Source organism: Salmo salar, chromosome 29, assembly GCF_965601325.2.
Source record: "Salmo salar chromosome 29, fSalSal1, whole genome shotgun sequence".
Lineage (NCBI taxonomy): Eukaryota > Metazoa > Chordata > Actinopteri > Salmoniformes > Salmonidae > Salmo > Salmo salar.
The window spans coordinates 43325001-43345168 of record NC_138319.1 but is presented as its reverse complement, the minus strand read 5'-3'; the positions used below and the strand labels follow the sequence as shown (position 1 = coordinate 43345168).

Genomic DNA, 20168 nt, shown 5'->3' with positions numbered 1-20168 from the left:
ACCTCCCCCTCCTCCACCCCTCTTCTCTGGCAGGATGGGCTCCGACATCTAGCTAACGCACTCCGCTCTGCTAACAGATCAGACTGCTAGCATCCATCTACTCTACAACACTCTGCTAACAGACTGCTAGCATACCATCTACTCAACAACACTCTGCTAACAGACTGCTAGCATCCATCTACTCTACAACACTCTGCTAACAGACTGCTAGCATCCATCTACTCTACAACACTCTGCTAACAGATCAGACTGCTAGCATCCATCTACTCTACAACACTCTGCTAACAGACTGCTAGCATCCATCTACTCTACAATACACTGCTAACAGATCAGACTGCTAGCATCCATCTACTCTACAACACTCTGCTAACAGATCAGACTGCTAGCATCCATCTACTCTACAACACTCTGCTAACAGACTGCTAGCATCCATCTACTCTACAACACTCTGCTAACAGATCAGACTGCTAGCATCCATCGACTCTACAACACTCTGCTAACAGACTGCTAGCATCCATCTACGGTACAACGCTCTGCTAACAGACTGCTAGCATCCATCGACTCTACAACACTCTGCTAACAGACTGCTAGCATCCATCTACTCTAAAACGCTCTGCTAACAGACTGCTAGCATCCATCTACTCTACAACGCTCTGCTAACAGACTGCTAGCAACCATCTACTCTACAACACTCTGCTAACAGACTGCTAGCATCCATCTACTCTACAACGCTCTGCTAACAGACTGCTAGCATCCATCTACTCTACAACACTCTGCTAACAGATCAGACTGCTAGCATCCATCGACTCTACAACACTCTGCTAACAGACTGCTAGCATCCATCTACTCTACAACACTCTGCTAACAGATCAGACTGCTAGCATCCATCGACTCTACAACACTCTGCTAACAGACTGCTAGCATCCATCTACTCTACAACACTCTGCTAACAGACTGCTAGCATCCATCTACTCTACAACGCTCTGCTAACAGACTGCTAGCATCCATCTACTCTACAATACTCTGCTAACAGACTGCTAGCATCCATCTACTCTACAGAACTCTGCTAACAGACTGCTAGCATCCATCTACTCTACAATACTCTGCTAACAGATCAGACTGCTAGCATCCATCTACTCTACAACGCTCTGCTAACAGACTGCTAGCATCCATCTACTCTACAACACTCTGCTAACAGACTGCTAGCATCCATCTACTCTACAACGCTCTGCTAACAGACTGCTAGCAACCATCTACTCTACAACACTCTGCTAACAGACTGCTAGCATCCAGTCAGCCAACCCCTCTGGACCCCCTGAAGTACTCAGACTATCTATGAGAGGAGGGGGATTTACAGGAGCGGAGCGTGACATGGATGGAAGGAGGATTCCTTCATATAACCACATCGCATCTTAACTTGGCCCAGGTTTCTATGTGGATTCTGCAGTCTGAAGAGGTGAAGGATCATATAGAGGCTTGTTGTAACATATATACAGTATACATGCATACACCTACAAATATGGGAATGTTTTACTGTGTTGAATAGTTCACTTCTGCCCTGGTCGTTCAGAGTTCAGAAGGACATGTAAAATGACAACATATATTACATCTGTCGTTTCATTGTTTTCATTCTGCTTACCACAAAGCAACACCCTTAAATAAGGCCCTGCTTGTAGCACAATGTAACATTGGTCAGATTAACACCTCCTCAGACAAACTAGTTACTGGTGAGATTAATAACCCCTTCTCATATTCACTAGCTGTTTACTGGGTTAATTCTGGGGCCTAAACTCCTCCCTAGTTGGTCTGTGTGGAATGAGTTCTCTACAGAAGGTTCTAGGTGTTCTGCGTGGAATGAGTTCTCTACAGAAGGTTATATGTGGAACGATTTCTGTCTGACAGAAGGTTCTAGGTGTTCTGCGTGGAATGAGTTCTCTACAGAAGGTTATATGTGGAACGATTTCTGTCTGACAGAAGGTTCTAGGTGTTCTGCGGGGAATGAGTTCTCTACAGAAGGTTATATGTGGAACGATTTCTGTCTGACAGAAGGTTCTAGGTGTTCTGCGTGGAATGAGTTCTCTACAGAAGGTTATATGTGGAACGATTTCTGTCTGACAGAAGGTTCTAGGTGTTCTGCGTGGAATGAGTTCTCTACTGAAGGTTCTAGGTGTTCTGCGGGGAATGAGTTCTCTACTGAAGGTTCTAGGTGTTCTGCGGGGAATGAGTTCTCTACAGAAGGTTATATGTGGAACGATTTCTGTCTGACAGAAGGTTCTAGGTGTTCTGCGTGGAATGAGTTCTCTACAGAAGGTTATATGTGGAACGATTTCTGTCTGACAGAAGGTTCTAGGTGTTCTGCGGGGAATGAGTTCTCTACAGAAGGTTATATGTGGAACGATTTCTGTGTGACAGAAGGTTCTAGGTGTTCTGCGTGGAATGAGTTCTCTACAGAAGGTTATATGTGGAACGATTTCTGTCTGACAGAAGGTTCTAGGTGTTCTGCGGGGAATGAGTTCTCTACAGAAGGTTATATGTGGAACGATTTCTGTCTGACAGAAGGTTCTAGGTGTTCTGCGTGGAATGAGTTCTCTACAGAAGGTTATATGTGGAACGATTTCTGTCTGACAGAAGGTTCTAGGTGTTCTGCGTGGAATGAGTTCTCTACTGAAGGTTCTAGGTGTTCTGCGGGGAATGAGTTCTCTACTGAAGGTTCTAGGTGTTCTGCGGGGAATGAGTTCTCTACAGAAGGTTATATGTGGAACGATTTCTGTCTGACAGAAGGTTCTAGGTGTTCTGCGTGGAATGAGTTCTCTACAGAAGGTTATATGTGGAACGATTTCTGTCTGACAGAAGGTTCTAGGTGTTCTGCGGGGAATGAGTTCTCTACAGAAGGTTATATGTGGAACGATTTCTGTGTGACAGAAGGTTCTAGGTGTTCTGCGTGGAATGAGTTCTCTACTGAAGGTTCTAGGTGTTCTGTGTACAGTGAGTTCTCTCTGAAAGTGTACCTCTCTGTCCTAACAGAGGTATATTGTGCCAGATGTCCTCATCCTCCTCTCCCCCACCCTTCTCTCTCCACCCCTCTTCTATCGTCCTCCTCCTCTCTCCGTCCCCCATCTTCAGACGTCTCCTGCAGAGTCCTGTCTCTCTCTTCTCCTCATCCTCCTCTCCCCCACCCTTCTCTCTCCACCCCTCCTCTATCGTCCTCCTCCTCTCTCCGTCCCCCATCTTCAGACGTCTCCTGCAGAGTCCTGTCTCTCTCTTCTCCTCATCCTCCTCTCCCCCACCCTTCTCTCTCCACCCCTCCTCTATCGTCCTCCTCCTCTCTCCGTCCCCCATCTTCAGACGTCTCGTGCAGAGCCCTGTCTCTCTCCTGTCCTCACCAGAGGTTTCCTGCATAGCCCTCTCTCCTCATCCTCATCTCCCTTCTCTCTTTCCCTCCTCTTCAGACATCTCCTGCAGAGTCCTGTCTCTCTCTTCTCCTCTCCCTCTATCCTCCTCTCTCCTCTTCTCCTCCTCACAGTGAATGGACTATATTAGCCATCAGAACAGAACAGACCAACTGGATAGAACCATCATTCTCTTAGCCAACTGAAGATGAAGCAAACTGTTCTTCTGATCTGATCTGTTAAAACCCCTCTCTGCCTCTAAAATCAGTCCTGCATCTTATTTTCCACCTTAGAGATATTTAAGATGTACTCTTTTTTTGTGTGTTAAATGTTAAAATTGTGACAGTTTGTGTAATTTGTGTGTGGCAACATTATGCCATTATGTAAGGTGTTTTAGAAGGTAATGACTAGCCAGTCACAATAGAAAGGTAATGACTAGCCAGTCACAATGGAAAGGTAATGACTAGCCAGTCACAATGGAAAGGTAATGACTAGCCAGTCACAATAGAAAGGTTTTGACTAGCCAGTCACAATGGAAAGGTAATGACTAGCCAGTCACATTGGAAAGGTAATGACTAGCCAGTCACAATGGAAAGGTAATGACTAGCCAGTCACAATGGAAAGGTAATGACTAGCCAGTCGCAATGGAAAGGTTATGACTAGCCAGTCACAATGGAAAGGTAATGACTAGCCAGTCACAATGGAAAGGTAATGACTAGCCAGTCACAATGGAAAGGTAATGACTAGCCAGTCACAATAGAAAGGTAATGACTAGCCAGTCACATTGGAAAGGTAATGACTAGCCAGTCGCAATGGAAAGGTAATGACTAGCCAGTCACAATAGAAAGGTAATGACTAGCCAGTCACATTGGAAAGGTAATGACTAGCCAGTCACAATGGAAAGGTAATGACTAGCCAGTCACAATGGAAAGGTAATGACTAGCCAGTCACAATGGAAAGGTAATGACTAGCCAGTCACATTGGAAAGGTAATGACTAGCCAGTCACAATAGAAAGGTAAAGACTAGCCAGTCACAATGGAAAGGTAATGACTAGCCAGTCACAATGGAAAGGTAATGACTAGCCAGTCACAATGGAAAGGTAATGACTAGCCAGTCACAATGGAAAGGTAATGACTAGCCAGTCACAATAGAAAGGTAATGACTAGCCAGTCACAATGGAAAGGTAATGACTAGCCAGTCACAATGGAAAGGTAATGACTAGCCAGTCACAATGGAAAGGTTATGACTAGCCAGTCACAATGGAAAGGTAATGACTAGCCAGTCACAATGGAAAGGTAATGACTAGCCAGTCACAATGGAAAGGTAATGACTAGCCAGTCACAATGGAAAGGTAATGACTAGCCAGTCACAATAGAAAGGTAATGACTAGCCAGTCACAATGGAAAGGTAATGACTAGCCAGTCACAATGGAAAGGTAATGACTAGCCAGTCACAATGGAAAGGTTATGACTAGCCAGTCACAATGGAAAGGTAATGACTAGCCAGTCACAATGGAAAGGTAATGACTAGCCAGTCACAATGGAAAGGTAATGACTAGCCAGTCACAATGGAAAGGTAATGACTAGCCAGTCACAATAGAAAGGTAATGACTAGCCAGTCACAATGGAAAGGTAATGACTAGCCAGTCACAATGGAAAGGTAATGACTAGCCAGTCACAATGGAAAGGTTATGACTAGCCAGTCACAATGGAAACGTAATGACTAGCCAGTCACAATGGAAAGGTAATGACTAGCCAGTCACAATGGAAAGGTAATGACTAGCCAGTCACAATGGAAAGGTAATGACTAGCCAGTCACAATAGAAAGGTAATGACTAGCCAGTCACATTGGAAAGGTAATGACTAGCCAGTCACAATAGAAAGGTAATGACTAGCCAGTCACAATGGAAAGGTAATGACTAGCCAGTCACAATGGAAAGGTAATGACTAGCCAGTCACAATGGAAAGGTAATGACTAGCCAGTCACAATGGAAAGGTAATGACTAGCCAGTCACAATAGAAAGGTAATGACTAGCCAGTCACAATGGAAAGGTAATGACTAGCCAGTCACAATGGAAAGGTAATGACTAGCCAGTCACAATGGAAAGGTAATGACTAGCCAGTCACAATGGAAAGGTAATGACTAGCCAGTCAATTTTGCAGTGCAAAGGAGAATGTAGTAAAGTGCGCGTGTGTGTATGTAACTACCAGAGACGTGTGTGTGTGTGTGTGTGTGTGTGTGTGTATGTGTGTGTGTGTGTGTGTGTGTGTGTGTGTGTGTGTGTGTGTGTGTGTGTGTGTAACTACCAGAGACGGATGAGTAAAGTTGTGAAACAGTCAATCTGACCCTGAATAAATGAACAATCAGCCAATCAGCTTGAGATTCCCAAAGTAGGAAGTAAAGTGGAGAGACATTTATCTGACTTTTCGTCTATTGCTGATGGCCAGAAACCACTGTACAGGGCCTTGGATTGTAGCCTACAAAAGCCTATTCCTGCTCTTTTCAAGTGGTGGAAAGTACTGAAGTAAAAATACTTAAGTAGTTTTTTGGGGAGTTTCTTTACTTTACTATTTATATTTTTTACTACTTTTACTTCACTATGTTCCTAAAGAAAATAATGTACTTTTTACTCCATAAATTTTCCCTGACACCCAAATTACTCATTACATTTTAAATGCTTAGCAGGACAGAAAATGGTCCAATTCACACACTTATCAAGAAAACATCCCTGGTTATCCCTAATGCCTCTGATCTGGAGGACTCACTAAACAGAGAACATCTCTGGTTATCCCTACTGCCTCTGATCTAGAGGACTCACTAAACAGAGAACATCCCTGGTCATCCCTACTGCCTCTGATCTGGCGGACTCACTAAACAGAGAACATCTCTGGTTATCCCTAATGCCTCTGATCTGGAGGACTCACTAAACAGAGAACATCCCTGGTCATCCCTACTGCCTCTGATCTGGAGGACTCACTAAACAGAGAACATCCCTGGTCATCCCTACTGCCTCTGATCTGGAGGACTCACTAAACAGAGAACATCTCTGGTTATCCCTAATGCCTCTGATCTGGAGGACTCACTAAACACACATGCTTTGTTTGTAAATTATGTATTGAGTGTTGGAGTGTGCCCCCTGGCTATCCATACATTTTAGAAAAACAAAAAATTTGTGCCGTCTGGTTTGCTTAATATAAGGAATTATTTTATTATTCGTACTTTTACTTTTGATACTTCAGTATTTTTTTTAAACCAAATACTTTTAGACTTTTACTCAAGTAGTATTTTACTGGGGGACTTTCACTTTTACTTGAGTAATTTTCTATTAAGGTATTTTTACTTTTACTCAAGTGTGAAAATTGGGTACTTTTTCCACCACTGATGACATCACTGACGCTAGCCCGAAATCTATAAAATCTCACATTTTTGAAATGCTGTTAAGAAAAACCAGTCTTATCTACTCAGTGGGCTACTATCTGAGAAACAGTTTAGAAAAATTGGAGAAAGGTGAATTATTCCTTATGAAGAAAATACAGTGTAATTGGTTCCACTAGTTTACTCAACTTTTCGGTCAAAAGTGTTACCTGAACTTAAAACATTTTAGTTGGCCCAAACTTAGCTCCAACATGAGAAAATGTAAGCAAAAATGTTGCTGACTTAAAAAAAATATGTGTTTGCTCAAATTGTCTCGTATGTTCATTCAACTATAAATTCTTATCTGGGCATCTTACCTAACAAAAAAACTGTGGAACTAGTTACAAACACAGAGCTTTAAATAACATACAAATGTTTTCAACGGACATATTTGACACACGTTGGCATACACGATTACATTGTACATGTTCATTTATACAGTACTTAATATTCCACATGTCCTCGCCTAGGATTTCAACTCACAACCCCTTGGTTCACAGCATTCAACTCAAATTCAAAGTTGAGTAAAGACAAATAGAAGTCCGTGGAACCAGTTACGTAATGATATTTAGTTGAAACAACTTCTTTTTTATATATATATATATTTTTTTATAGTGTATTAGATAGAACTCTGGAGAATTTGTATACCTGTAATCTAATGCGCTAATCCCAAACCTAGCTCTGTATAAACTTGGTTTAAACGCAATCATAGCAAACATATTGTCTCCCCAAAATGTGCAATCTTTGGCTTCACAATGGCAAAAATGTGTAGAATAGCAGGAAATTAGCTTTAAAACTGCACATTTTTCTCTTTGCACCATGGAAAAATGTGCAGTTGCAGGAAAAATGCTTTAAAACGGGAAAATGTTTTAACTGTCTCATGACAAAATGTATAGAATAGCATTATAAAACTGTGCTGAAATGTAGAAAGTTAGTAGTAGTCTGGCCCTGGAAGAGCAGGAGAGAAGAGGAGGAGATGTAAAACTATATAATTACCTCCAGAGTACTGTGGGACTTCCCTGACATGTTCCCCGTCAATAGACAATAGTAGCTGTTATATTATCTATGGGTCTATCTCTATAGTAGATTCTGTTATACTATCTCTATAGTAGATTCTGTTATATTATCTATGGGGCTATCTCTATAGTAGATTCTGTTATACTATCTATGGGTCTATCTCTATAGTAGATTCTGTTATACTATCTATGGGTCTATCTCTATAGTAGATTCTGTTATACTATCTATGGGTCTATCTCTATAGTAGATTCTGTTATACTATCTATGGGTCTATCTCTATAGTAGATTCTGTTATATTATCTATGGGTCTATGTCTATAGTAGATTCTGTTATATCTGTATAGATAGTTGATGAAAATGAGATGCCCTGGAACTGAATGTGATGTTGGTGGGTATTGGGTTAGTTAGGGTTGGTTAGTGGGTATTGGGTTAGTTAGGGTTGGTTGGTGGGTGGGTATTGGGTTAGTTAGGGTTGGTTGGTGGGTATTGGGTTAGTTAGGGCTGGTTGGTGGGTATTGGGTTAGTTAGGGCTGGTTGGTGGGTATTGGGTTAGTTAGGGCTGGTTGGTGGGTATTGGGTTAGTTAGGGCTGGTTAGTGGGTATTGGGTTAGTTAGGGCTGGTTGGTGGGTATTGGGTTAGTTAGGGCTGGTTGTGGGTATTGGGTTAGTTAGGGTTGGTTGGTGGGTATTGGGTTAGTTAGGGTTGGTTGGTGGGTATTGGGTTAGTTAGGGCTGGTTAGTGGGTATTGGGTTAGTTAGGGTTGGTTGGTGGGTATTGGGTTAGTTAGGGCTGGTTAGTGGGTATTGGGTTAGTTAGGGCTGGTTGGTGGGTATTGGGTTAGTTAGGGCTGGTTAGTGGGTATTGGGTTAGTTAGGGCTGGTTAGTGGGTATTGGGTTAGTTAGGGCTGGTTGGTGGGTATTGGGTTAGTTAGGGCTGGTTGGTGGGTATTGGGTTAGTTAGGGCTGGTTAGTGGGTATTGGGTTAGTTAGGGCTGGTTGGTGGGTATTGGGTTAGTTAGGGCTGGTTAGTGGGTATTGGGTTAGTTAGGGCTGGTTAGTGGGTATTGGGTTAGTTAGGGCTGGTTGGTGGGTATTGGGTTAGTTAGGGCTGGTTGGTGGGTATTGGGTTAGTTAGGGCTGGTTAGTGGGTATTGGGTTAGTTAGGGCTGGTTGGTGGGTATTGGGTTAGTTAGGGCTGGTTAGTGGGTATTGGGTTAGTTAGGGTTGGTTGGTGGGTATTGGGTTAGTTAGGGCTGGTTGGTGGGTATTGGGTTAGTTAGGGCTGGTTGGTGGGTATTGGGTTAGTTAGGGTTGGTTGGTGGGTGGGTATTGGGTTAGTTAGGGCTGGTTGGTGGGTATTGGGTTAGTTAGGGCTGGTTGGTGGGTATTGGGTTAGTTAGGGCTGGTTGGTGGGTATTGGGTTAGTTAGGGCTGGTTAGTGGGTATTGGGTTAGTTAGGGCTGGTTGGTGGGTATTGAGTTAGTTAGGGCTGGTTGGTGGGTATTGGGTTAGTTAGGGCTGGTTGGTGGGTATTGGGTTAGTTAGGGCTGGTTAGTGGGTATTGGGTTAGTTAGGGTTGGTTGGTGGGTATTGGGTTAGTTAGGGTTGGTTGGTGGGTATTGGGTTAGTTAGGGCTGGTTAGTGGGTATTGAGTTAGTTAGGGCTGGTTGGTGGGTATTGGGTTAGTTAGGGTTGGTTGGTTGGTGGGTATTGGGTTAGTTAGGGCTGGTTAGTGGGTATTGGGTTAGTTAGGGTTGGTTGGTGGGTGGGTATTGGGTTAGTTAGGGCTGGTTGGTGGGTATTGGGTTAGTTAGGGCTGGTTGGTGGGTATTGGGTTAGTTAGGGCTGGTTGGTGGGTATTGGGTTAGTTAGGGTTGGTTGGTTGGTGGGTATTGGGTTAGTTAGGGCTGGTTGGTGGGTATTGGGTTAGTTAGGGTTGGTTGAGTGGGTATTGGGTTAGTTAGGGTTGGTTGGTGGGTGGGTATTGGGTTAGTTCGGGCTGGTTGGTGGGTATTGGGTTAGTTAGGGCTGGTTGGTGGGTATTGGGTTAGTTAGGGTTGGTTAGTGGGTATTGGTTAAGGTGGAATGGTAGTGGTGGTACTACTGGTATAAGCACTTTGGGTCAGAATACGGTTGCAACCTTCCAGGATCCTCCAGCCAGGATTTCTAGAAAATCGGAGAATGTATTGAAAGTTCCTGGAACGTTGCAACCTTACATCAGAATGATGTGGAAATGGACATCATTAGCCAAACGAGTAACAAGAGAAAGTAGTATTGAATAGGTACTGTTAGACAGAGAGCAGTACTTTACAGCCATCTCTCTATTTGTCTTTGTGCCACATCCATCCAAGTACTCTAAGATGCTTGGTGATAGATCGGTGCTTGATTGGCTCACAATCAATATATTTACTGTATCTTAAAGAGTTTTCAGTGCTGTGTTGCCATTGGAGAGGGATAAGGATCCCTAGTATCAGAACTGAAGGATTGTGGGTAACGGGAACTAGGTCTTTAATTGTGTGAGTATGTTTAAGGTTTTTCCATGAAAACAGCACTTACTGGCCAACCCTGTTAATTGATCAAATGCTTTGAATCTGTGTGATCACGTCTAACGTGATAATGTATATGTTACACTCAAAGGAAAGAGAAGGGACATTTTAAAAGGTTGTTTAGTTAACATGTCCTTAAACCAGGGCATGTTGGAACTGATGAGTTGGTTCTCAGAAGTGTGATTGTTTGCGTTCTGCGTTCATTATAAAAAAAATAATAATTAAAAAAGCAAATGTTTGTCAAAAAGTGAAACCAGGCAGGTCCAGCTGGCCAGATTGGTTAGGGCAGGAACGTTGAGTGTTTTTATAAAGCCCGTTGGGATTTGTAGTTCTTGGGATAAGCTAAAAGATGGAGGATGTAGTCCAGTAGGGTTGATTCTGTGGCCGCCTTCAGCTAGAAGTAAAGTGGTTTGAATTTCGACCTCTGGGGAATTTACTTTTCTATGTTCCTTCTGGCTGGTGAGAAGACCGTGTGTATATTAAGGCTTATGAAGACAGATTTAATGTTTTCACAATAGAGAGTCATTGTTTCCTTACGGTCTGTTCTAGTGTTTAAATCAAATGTTTCAAAGTAAGAGAGGTTGGTGGTTCTGCACATGTAAGGTTGGGGGTTTAGTGGGTCTAGTAAAGGTCCAGTTCTGAGGGAAAAGAAAGGCCTACATTTATCACGATAGGAAATCAACAATGTAATTATCCCCCGAATCAAAGTTGGAAAAAGCATCTTCTCCTTGAACACTTTAAAGGTTTTCATGTACCTAAACTACCGCTTCCTACTGCTGCATTAAAACCAGTCATAGTGTGTCTACCCATTCGTTGATTCTATACATTACAGTGTAAACCCAATGTCTTAGTAGACTGGTCTACATAGACCATGACTATACAGTAGTTGTATGGGCTAGCTATATAAACACCATACTTAAACAACGAGCACTGTAGTGTCTAGAGGTGCTAGTAACATTACATGTATCCAATCGGTTCGTGTTTATAATGTGTAACACAGGAGACTAATTCAATATTAAACAATATAGATATATTATTCAACAAAAAAAAACTGTTTAATGTTGTTATTTCTGTGCGTAGAGAGGAGTGATGTTTGAATTAAATGTTTTTCGTTCTGTATCTAATGTTTGAATTGAATGTTTGAAATGAATGTAATTTTTTTATTGACGGCATCCACTGGCTGCTATTCTTCTATACTGTGTTGATACCGCTGGTGTAGCAGCTGTAAAGACTGCCCTCTGTAGGACCAGTATCAAATCAAATGTATTTATATAGCCCTTCTTACATCAGCTGATATCTCAAAGTGCTGTACAGAAACCCAGCCTAAAACCCCCAAACAGCAAGCAATGCAGCTGTAGAAGCACCAGTACTACTCTCGCTGAACCCAGGGGCGCGTTCAGCAATGACACAACACCTTGGAACCTTCAGACAGAAATATGTTATGTAGAACAAACACGCCTCTCTGACATGTTGACCAAGGAATCATATTGGCTCTATTTGTGGCATTTCTATCTGCAAACGATCACAACATTGGAAACTGAAGGTGACCCAGTTCTCATCTGGCTGCTGTGTCATACCGAGGGATTTACAAGTGTCACAGCTGATGGACATTTAATGAATCAACAATAACACAGATGGTTTATCTTCAATTTGACAGTTTTAATTCACACAATGTATCTACACAGTGAAAAGCATTAATTCTTTCCCCACTCCAGAAGTCTGCTCTACATATGCTCTCGTGAACTGCTAGCATTATATGTGAATTAAACTCTGTTAAACTCAGAGGAGTTGATTTGGACACAGCGAGTTTGGGGGGGTACCAGAGGGCATCACAGTAGAGTCCTCTAGATGTGTTGATAATAGAGTCCTCTAGACGTGTTAATAATAGAGACCTCTAGATGTGTTGATAATAGAGTCCTCTAGATGTGTTGATAATAGAGTCCTCTAGATGTGTTGATAATAGAGTCCTCTAGATGTGTTGATAATAGAGTCCTCTAGATGTGTTGATAATAGAGTCCTCTAGACGTGTTGTAATAATAGAGTCCTCTAGATGTGTTGATAATAGAGTCCTCTAGATGTGTTGATAATAGAGTCCTCTAGATGTGTTGATAATAGAGTCCTCTAGACGTGTTGTAATAATAGAGTCCTCTAGATGTGTTGATAATAGAGTCCTCTAGATGTGTTGATAATAGAGTCCTCTAGACGTGTTAATAATAGAGTCCTCTAGATGTGTTGATAATAGAGTCCTCTAGATGTGTTGATAATAGAGTCCTCTAGATGTGTTGATAATAGAGTCCTCTAGATGTGTTGATAATAGAGTCCTCTAGATGTGTTGATAATAGAGTCCTCTAGACGTGTCGATAATAGAGTCCTCTAGATGTGTTGTAATAGAGTCCTCTAGATGTGTTGATAATAGAGTCTTCTAGATGTGTTGATAATAGAGTCCTCTAGACGTGTTGTAATAATAGAGTCCTCTAGATGTGTTGTAATAATAGAGTCCTCTAGATGTGTTGATAATAGAGTCCTCTAGATGTGTTGATAATAGAGTCCTCTAGATGTGTTGATAATAGAGTCCTCTAGATGTGTTGATAATAGAGTCCTCTAGATGTGTTGATAATAGAGTCCTCTAGATGTGTTGATAATAGAGTCCTCTAGACGTGTTAGATAATGAGAGTCCTCTAGATGTGTTGATAATAGAGTCCTCTAGATGTGTTGATAAGAGTCCTCTAGATGTGTCGATAATAGAGTCCTCTAGATGTGTTGATAATAGAGTCCTCTAGATGTGTTGATAATAGAGTCCTCTAGATGTGTTGTAATAATAGAGTCCTCTAGATGTGTTGATAATAGAGTCCTCTAGATGTGTTGATAATAGAGTCCTCTAGATGTGTTGTAATAATAGAGTCCTCTAGATGTGTTGTAATAATAGAGTCCTCTAGATGTGTTGATAATAGAGTCCTCTAGACGTGTTAATAATAGAGACCTCTAGATGTGTTGATAATAGAGTCCTCTAGACGTGTTAATAATAGAGACCTCTAGATGTGTTGATAATAGAGTCCTCTAGATGTGTTGTAATAATAGAGTCCTCTAGACGTGTTGTAATAATAGAGTCCTCTAGATGTGTTAATAATAGAGTCCTCTATATGTGTTGATAATAGAGTCCTCTAGATGTGTTGATAATAGAGTCCTCTAGATGTGTTGATAATAGAGTCCTCTAGATGTGTTGATAATAGAGTCCTCTAGACGTGTTAATAATAGAGTCCTCTATATTTGTTGTGGTGTTGGAAGAGGTGCAGCTCCTGTGGTGTTTTTACTTTTTTTTATTGAATATTAAAACAAACAATTTACCTGCAGTTAAGCCACTCAACATTTACATTCCAGTCTTTCAAGCTGTACTATAACAGATATGCTGTTTTGTGTGTATATATATATTTATTTTTATTTAAAAAAAAACGTTTAATTAGAAATATATATGTATGTACAGTACCAGTCAAAAGTTTGGGCACTTCTACTCATTCCAGGGTTTTTCTTTTTTGGTTTCCACAGTGAAGCATGGAGGAGGAGGTGTGGGGGTGCTTTCTGGTGACACTGTCCGTGATTTATTTAGAATTCAAGTCCAACTTAACCAGCATGGCTACCACAGTATTCCGCAGTGATACATCATCCCATCTGGTTTCCACTTATTGGGACTATCATTTGTTATTCAACAGGAAATCGACCCAGCACACCTCCAATTTGTAAGTCGCTCTGGATAAGAGCGTCTGCTAAATGACGTAAATGTAAATGTAAGGGCTATTTGACCAGGAAGGAGAGTGATTGACCAGGCCTCCACAATCACTCGACTTCAACCCAATTGAGATGGTTTGGGATGAGTTGGACCGCAGAGTGAAGGAAAAGCAGCATATCTGGGAACTCCTTCAAGACGGTTGGAAAAGCATTCCAGGTGAAGCTGGTTGAGAGAATGCCAAGAGTGTGCAAAGCTGTCATCAAGGCAAAAGATGGCTACTATGAAGAATCTCGAATATAAAATATATTTTGATATTTTTAAAATGTTTTGCTTACTATATGATTCCATATATGTTATTGCATTGTTTTGTTGTCTTCACTATTTTGCTACTGTGTAGAAGAGTAAAAATAAAGAAAAACCCTTGAATGAGTAGGTGTGTCCAAACTTTTGACTGGTACTATATATATATATTTTTGTTAGTATTTTAACCCCTTTTTCTCCCCAATTTTGTGATATCCAATTGTGATCCAATTACTATTTTTTTTCTCATCGCTGCAACTCCCCAACGGGCTTGGGAGAGGCAAAAGTTGAGTCATGCGTCCTCTAAGAAACTTAACCTGGAAGCCAGCTGCACCAATGTGTCGGGAGGAAACATCATTTAACTGATAACCGTGGTCAGCCTGCAGGCGCCCGGTCCGCCACAAGGAGTCGCTAGAGCGTGATGAGCCAAGTAAAGCCCCCCCCGGCCAAACCCTCCCCTAACCCGGACGATGCTGGGCCAATTGTGCGCCGCCCTACGGGATTCCCGGTCACGGACAGTTGTAACACAGCTTGGGATCGAACCCGGGTCTGTAGTGATGCCTCAAGCACTGAAATCCAGTGCCTTAGACTGCTGCCTGCGCCGCTCGTGAGACACCATAAACTCCCTCCAGGTCAAACACAACAGAATTGATCAAATAACACATGTCATATGGGTTGGAACAGGTGGCACTGTGAAAAATGGAACATCTTTACAACTTGGTGAGTCTCATGGTGTTGAGGAGTGTTGCATCTTGGTGAGTCGAAGCGTGTTGAGGAGTGTTACATCTTAGTGAGTCTCATGGTGTTGAGGAGTGTTACATCTTGGTGAGTCGAAGCGTGTTGAGTCGTGCCCCCAAGATGGTGGCCCCAGAGGCGTATTGGATCTCCCTCAGAACACCCACCCACTTCCTTTCCCCCTCGTCATACCTGCAGGAGGACAGGACAAGACATCAGGAAAGAGGAAAGAAGAGGATGTCAGGTAAGAGGACAGAACAGGATGTCAGGTAAGAGGACAGAACAGGATGTCAGGTAAGAGGACAGGACAGAATGTCAGGTAAGAGGACAGGACAGAATGTCAGGTAAGAGGACAGGACAGAATGTCAGGTAAGAGGACAGGACAGAATGTCAGGTAAGAGGACAGGACAGAATGTCAGGTAAGAGGAAAGAACAGGATGTTAGGTAAGAGGTAAGAAGAGGATGTTAGGTAAGAGGACAGAACAGGGTGTCAGGTAAGAGCACAGAACAGGACATCAGATAACAGGACAGAAGAAGACGTCAGGTAAGAGGCCAGGAGGACATCAGGTAAGAGGACAGAACAGGAGGTAGGGTAAGAGGACAGAACAGGACGTTGCCCTGCCTCCAACCCTAGCCCTGACCTTCCTTGCCTTCAACCATAGCCCTGACCTTCCCTCCCTCCAACCATAGCCCTGACCTTCCCTGCCTCCAACCATAGCCCTGACCTTCCCTGCCTCCAACCTAGCCCTGACCTTCCCTCCCTCCAACCATAGCCCTGACCTTCCCTGCCTCCAACCATAGCCCTGACCTTCCCTGCCTCCAACCTAGCCCTGACCTTCCCTGCCTCCAACCATAGCCCTGACCTTCCCTGCCTCCAACCATAGCCCTGACCTTCCCTCGCCTCCAACCCTAGCCCTGACCTTCCCTACCTCCAACCATAGCCCTGACCTTCCCTACCTCCAACCATAGCCCTGACCTTCCTTACCTCCAACCCTAGCCCTGACCTTCCCTCGCCTCCAACCATAGCCCTGACCTTCCCTAACTCCAACCCTAGCCCTGACCTTCCCTAACTCCAACCATAGCCCTGACCTTCCCTACCTCCAACCCTAGCCCTGACCTTCCCTGCATCCAACCATAGCCCTGACCTTCCCTCGCCTCCAACCTAGCCCTGACCTTCCCTGCCTCCAACCATAGCCCTGACCTTCCCTGCCTTCAACCATAGCCCTGATCTTCCCTGCCTCCAACCATAGCCCTGACCTTCCTTGCCTCCAACCATAGCCCTGACCTTCCCTGCCTCCAACCTAGCCCTGACCTTCCCTGCCTTCAACCATAGCCCTGACCTTCCCTGCCTTCAACCATAGCCCTGATCTTCCCTGCCTCCAACCATAGCCCTGACCTTCCCTGCCTCCAACCATAGCCCTGACCTTCCCTGCCTCCAACCATAGCCCTGACCTTCCCTACCTCCAACCCTAGCCCTGACCTTCCCTGCCTTCAACCCTAGCCCTGACCTTCCCTACCTCCAACCCTAGCCCTGACCTTCCCTACCTCCAACCATAGCCCTGACCTTCCTTACCTCCAACCCTAGCCCTGACCTTCCCTCGCCTCCAACCATAGCCCTGACCTTCCCTAACTCCAACCCTAGCCCTGACCTTCCCTAACTCCAACCATAGCCCTGACCTTCCCTACCTCCAACCATAGCCCTGACCTTCCCTACCTCCAACCCTAGCCCTGACCTTCCCTGCATCCAACCATAGCCCTGACCTTCCCTCGCCTCCAACCCTAGCCCTGACCTTCCCTGCCTCCAACCATAGCCCTGACCTTCCCTACCTCCAACCATAGCCCTGATCTTCCCTCGCCTCCAACCCTAGCCCTGACCTTCCCTGCCTCCAACCATAGCCCTGACCTTCCCTACCTCCAACCCTAGCCCTGACCTTCCCTGCATCCAACCATAGCCCTGACCTTCCCTACCTCCAACCCAACGTCAGTGAGGTCCTCACCTCCAGATGTCATTCATTTCCTTGGGGAGGAGTTCCTCCTTGTCCTCGCTGGGCATCATGGCGAAGCCTCCAACAGCGTAGAGACCCCCGGCCACCGACGCCAGACTGAGCGAGCTACGACCCTGAGGGAACTCCACGAAGTCTGACCACCTGGAGACATGGATTATGGGTAAATCAGGCCCTGTACACGGTTGGCTTCAATCACCATCAGCTCCCAGAGAGAATATGTTGGCAGCACAGTGAAATCTGACTTGTTGGTGTTAATATTCTAGACCTCCATGAAGTCTGTCACACACACACGCACGCACACACACACACACACTTTGAGGCTGCAGGCCTGCTACTGACTTGTTGGTATTGATGTCGTAAACCTCCACGGTGTCCGTCAGGCCGGTGTCTGTGACGCCTGCTGCTACGTAGATCTTGTCTTTATGGACGGTGGCTCCAAACAGAGAGCGGGCCAGCTGCATCGGAGCCAGCTCCTTCCACTCAAACCGCTGGGCATAGTACACACACATCCTCTTCATCACCTTCCTACAGGACAGACACACATCCTCTTCATCACCTTCCTACAGGACAGACACACATCCTCTTCATCACCTTCCTACAGGACAGACACACATCCTCTTCATCACCTTCCTACAGGACAGACACACATCCTCTTCATCACCTTCCTACAGGACAGACACACATCCTCTTCATCACCTTCCTACAGGACAGACACACATCCTCTTCATCACCTTCCTACAGGACAGACACACATCCTCTTCATCACCTTCCTACAGGACAGACACACATCCTCTTCATCACCTTCCTACAGGACAGACACACATCCTCTTCATCACCTTCCTACAGGACAGACACACATCCTAGTAGTAGCAGCAGTAGTAATAGTAGTAGTGGTTGTTATTGATCATACTGTCCTAACTGAGCTGTACCCCATGACTGAGCTCTACACTGTGACTGAGCTGTACACCGTGACTGAGCTCTACACCGTGACTGAGCTGTACACCGTGACTGAACTCTACACCGTGACTGAGCGCTACACTGTGACTGAGCTCTACACTGTGACTGAGCTCTACACCGTGACTGAGCTCTACACCGTGACTGAGCTCTACACCGTGACTGAGCTCTACACTGTGACTGAGCTCTACACTGTGACTGAGCTGTACACCGTGACTGAACTCTACACCGTGACTGAGCTCTACACCGTGACTGAGCTCTATACCCCTGATTGAGATCTACACCGTGACTGAGCTCTATCCCGTGACTGAGCTCTACGCTGTGACTGAGCTCTACACCGTGACTGAGCTCTACACCGTGACTGAGATGTACACCAACAGTGTGGAAGAGAACGCAGTATCGCGTTAATAACTCACTTGTTATCCGACTTTCCTCCGATCACGTAGATAAGTCCGTTGTGAGACACAGTAGCGTGGCCGTAGACGGGGTATGGTATGGGGTCAGACTCGCCCCATTTAAAAGACCTAAGGAGGATAAACACAGAGAGCTCAGACTACATTCTAAACCTAGCTTTCACAACGTCCTTATTACATCACTCCTCTGAGGCAGCAGGTTGAATGACTCTTCCACTGTGTTGGGATTCATTTCTCTGTTTTTTTTATTTATTAATTTTATTTCGCCTTTATTTAACCAGGATGGCCAGTTGAGAACAAGTTCTCATTTGCAATTGCGATCTGGCCAAGATAAAACAAAGCAGTGCGACACAAAAAACAACACAGAGTTACACATGGGATAAACCAAACATACAGTCAATAACACAATAGAAAAGTCTATATACAGTGAGGGGAAAAAAGTATTTGATCCCCTGCTGATTTTGTACGTTTGCCCACTGACAAAGAAATGATCAGTCTATAATTTTAATGGTAGGTTTATTTGAACAGTGAGAGACAGAATAACAACAAAAAAATCCAGAAAAACACATGTCAAAAATGTTATAAAGTGATTTGCATTTCAATGAGGGAAATAAGTATTTGATCCCCTCTCAATCAGAAAGATTTCTGGCTCCCAGGTGTCTTTTATACAGGTAACGAGCTGAGATTAGGAGCACACTCTTAAAGGGAGTGCTCCTAATCTCAGTTTGTTACCTGTATAAAAGACACCTGTCCACAGAAGCAATCAATCAATCAGATTCCAAACTCTCCACCATGGCCAAGACCAAAGAGCTCTCCAAGGATGTCAGGGACAAGATTGTAGACCTACACAAGGCTGGAATGGGCTACAAGTCCATCGCCAAGTAGCTTGGTGAGAAGTTGACAACAGTTGGTGTGATTATTCGCAAATGTTAGAAACACAAAAGAACTATCAATCTCCCTCGGCCTGGGGCTCCATGCAAGATCTCACCTCGTGGGGTTGCAATGATCATGAGAACGGTGAGGAATCAGCCCAGAACTACACGGGAGGATTATGTCAATGATCTCAAGGCAGCTGGGACCATAGTCCCCAAGAAAACAATTGGTAATACACTACGCCGTGAAGGACTGAAATCCTGCAGTGCCCGCAAGGTCCCCCTGCTCAAGAAAGCACACATACATGCCCATCTGAAGTTTGCCAATGAACATCTGAATGATTCAGAGGACAACTGGGTGAAGTGTTGTGGTCAGATGAGACCAAAATGGAGCTCTTTGACATCAACTCAACTCGCCGTGTTTGGAGGAGGAGGAATGCTGCCTATGACCCCAAGAACACCATCCCCACCGTCAAACATGGAGGTGGAAACATTATGCTTTGGGGGTGTTTTTCTGCTAAGGGGACAAGACAACTTCACCGCATCAAAGGGACGATGGACGGGGCCATGTACCGTCAAATCTTGGGTGAGAACCTCCTTCCCTCAGCCAGGGCATTGAAAATGGGTCGTGGATGGGTATTCCAGCATGACAATGACCAAAAACACATGGCCAAGGCAACAAAGGAGTGGCTCAAGAAGAAGCACATTAAGGTCCTGGAGTGGCCTAGCCAGTCTCCAGACCTTAATCCCATAGAAAATCTGTGGAGGGAGCTGAAGGTTCGAGTTGCTAAACGTCA

At 44.3% G+C, this 20168-nt stretch overlaps 2 protein-coding genes across 2 annotated transcripts in view; one reads left to right on the top strand and one right to left on the bottom strand.

The window, feature by feature from the left end:
* zbtb47b (zinc finger and BTB domain containing 47b) overlaps nucleotides 1-8459 on the top strand; it is a 119454-nt gene extending 110995 nt beyond the window's left edge. The window contains 1 exon segment of the mRNA XM_082970837.1: nucleotides 3-8459. Coding sequence (XP_082826963.1) covers nucleotides 3-52 — 50 coding nt within the window. The 3' untranslated portion in view covers nucleotides 53-8459.
* Nucleotides 8460-13885: 5426 nt separating this feature from the next.
* klhl40b (kelch-like family member 40b) overlaps nucleotides 13886-20168 on the bottom strand; it is an 11973-nt gene continuing 5690 nt past the window's right edge. The window contains exons 4-7 of the mRNA XM_045710819.2: nucleotides 18503-18610; nucleotides 17472-17657; nucleotides 17124-17273; nucleotides 13886-15318 (exon numbers count right to left, since the gene is read on the bottom strand). Coding sequence (XP_045566775.1) covers nucleotides 15207-15318; nucleotides 17124-17273; nucleotides 17472-17657; nucleotides 18503-18610 — 556 coding nt within the window. The 3' untranslated portion in view covers nucleotides 13886-15206. The remainder of the gene's footprint in view (nucleotides 15319-17123; nucleotides 17274-17471; nucleotides 17658-18502; nucleotides 18611-20168) is intronic.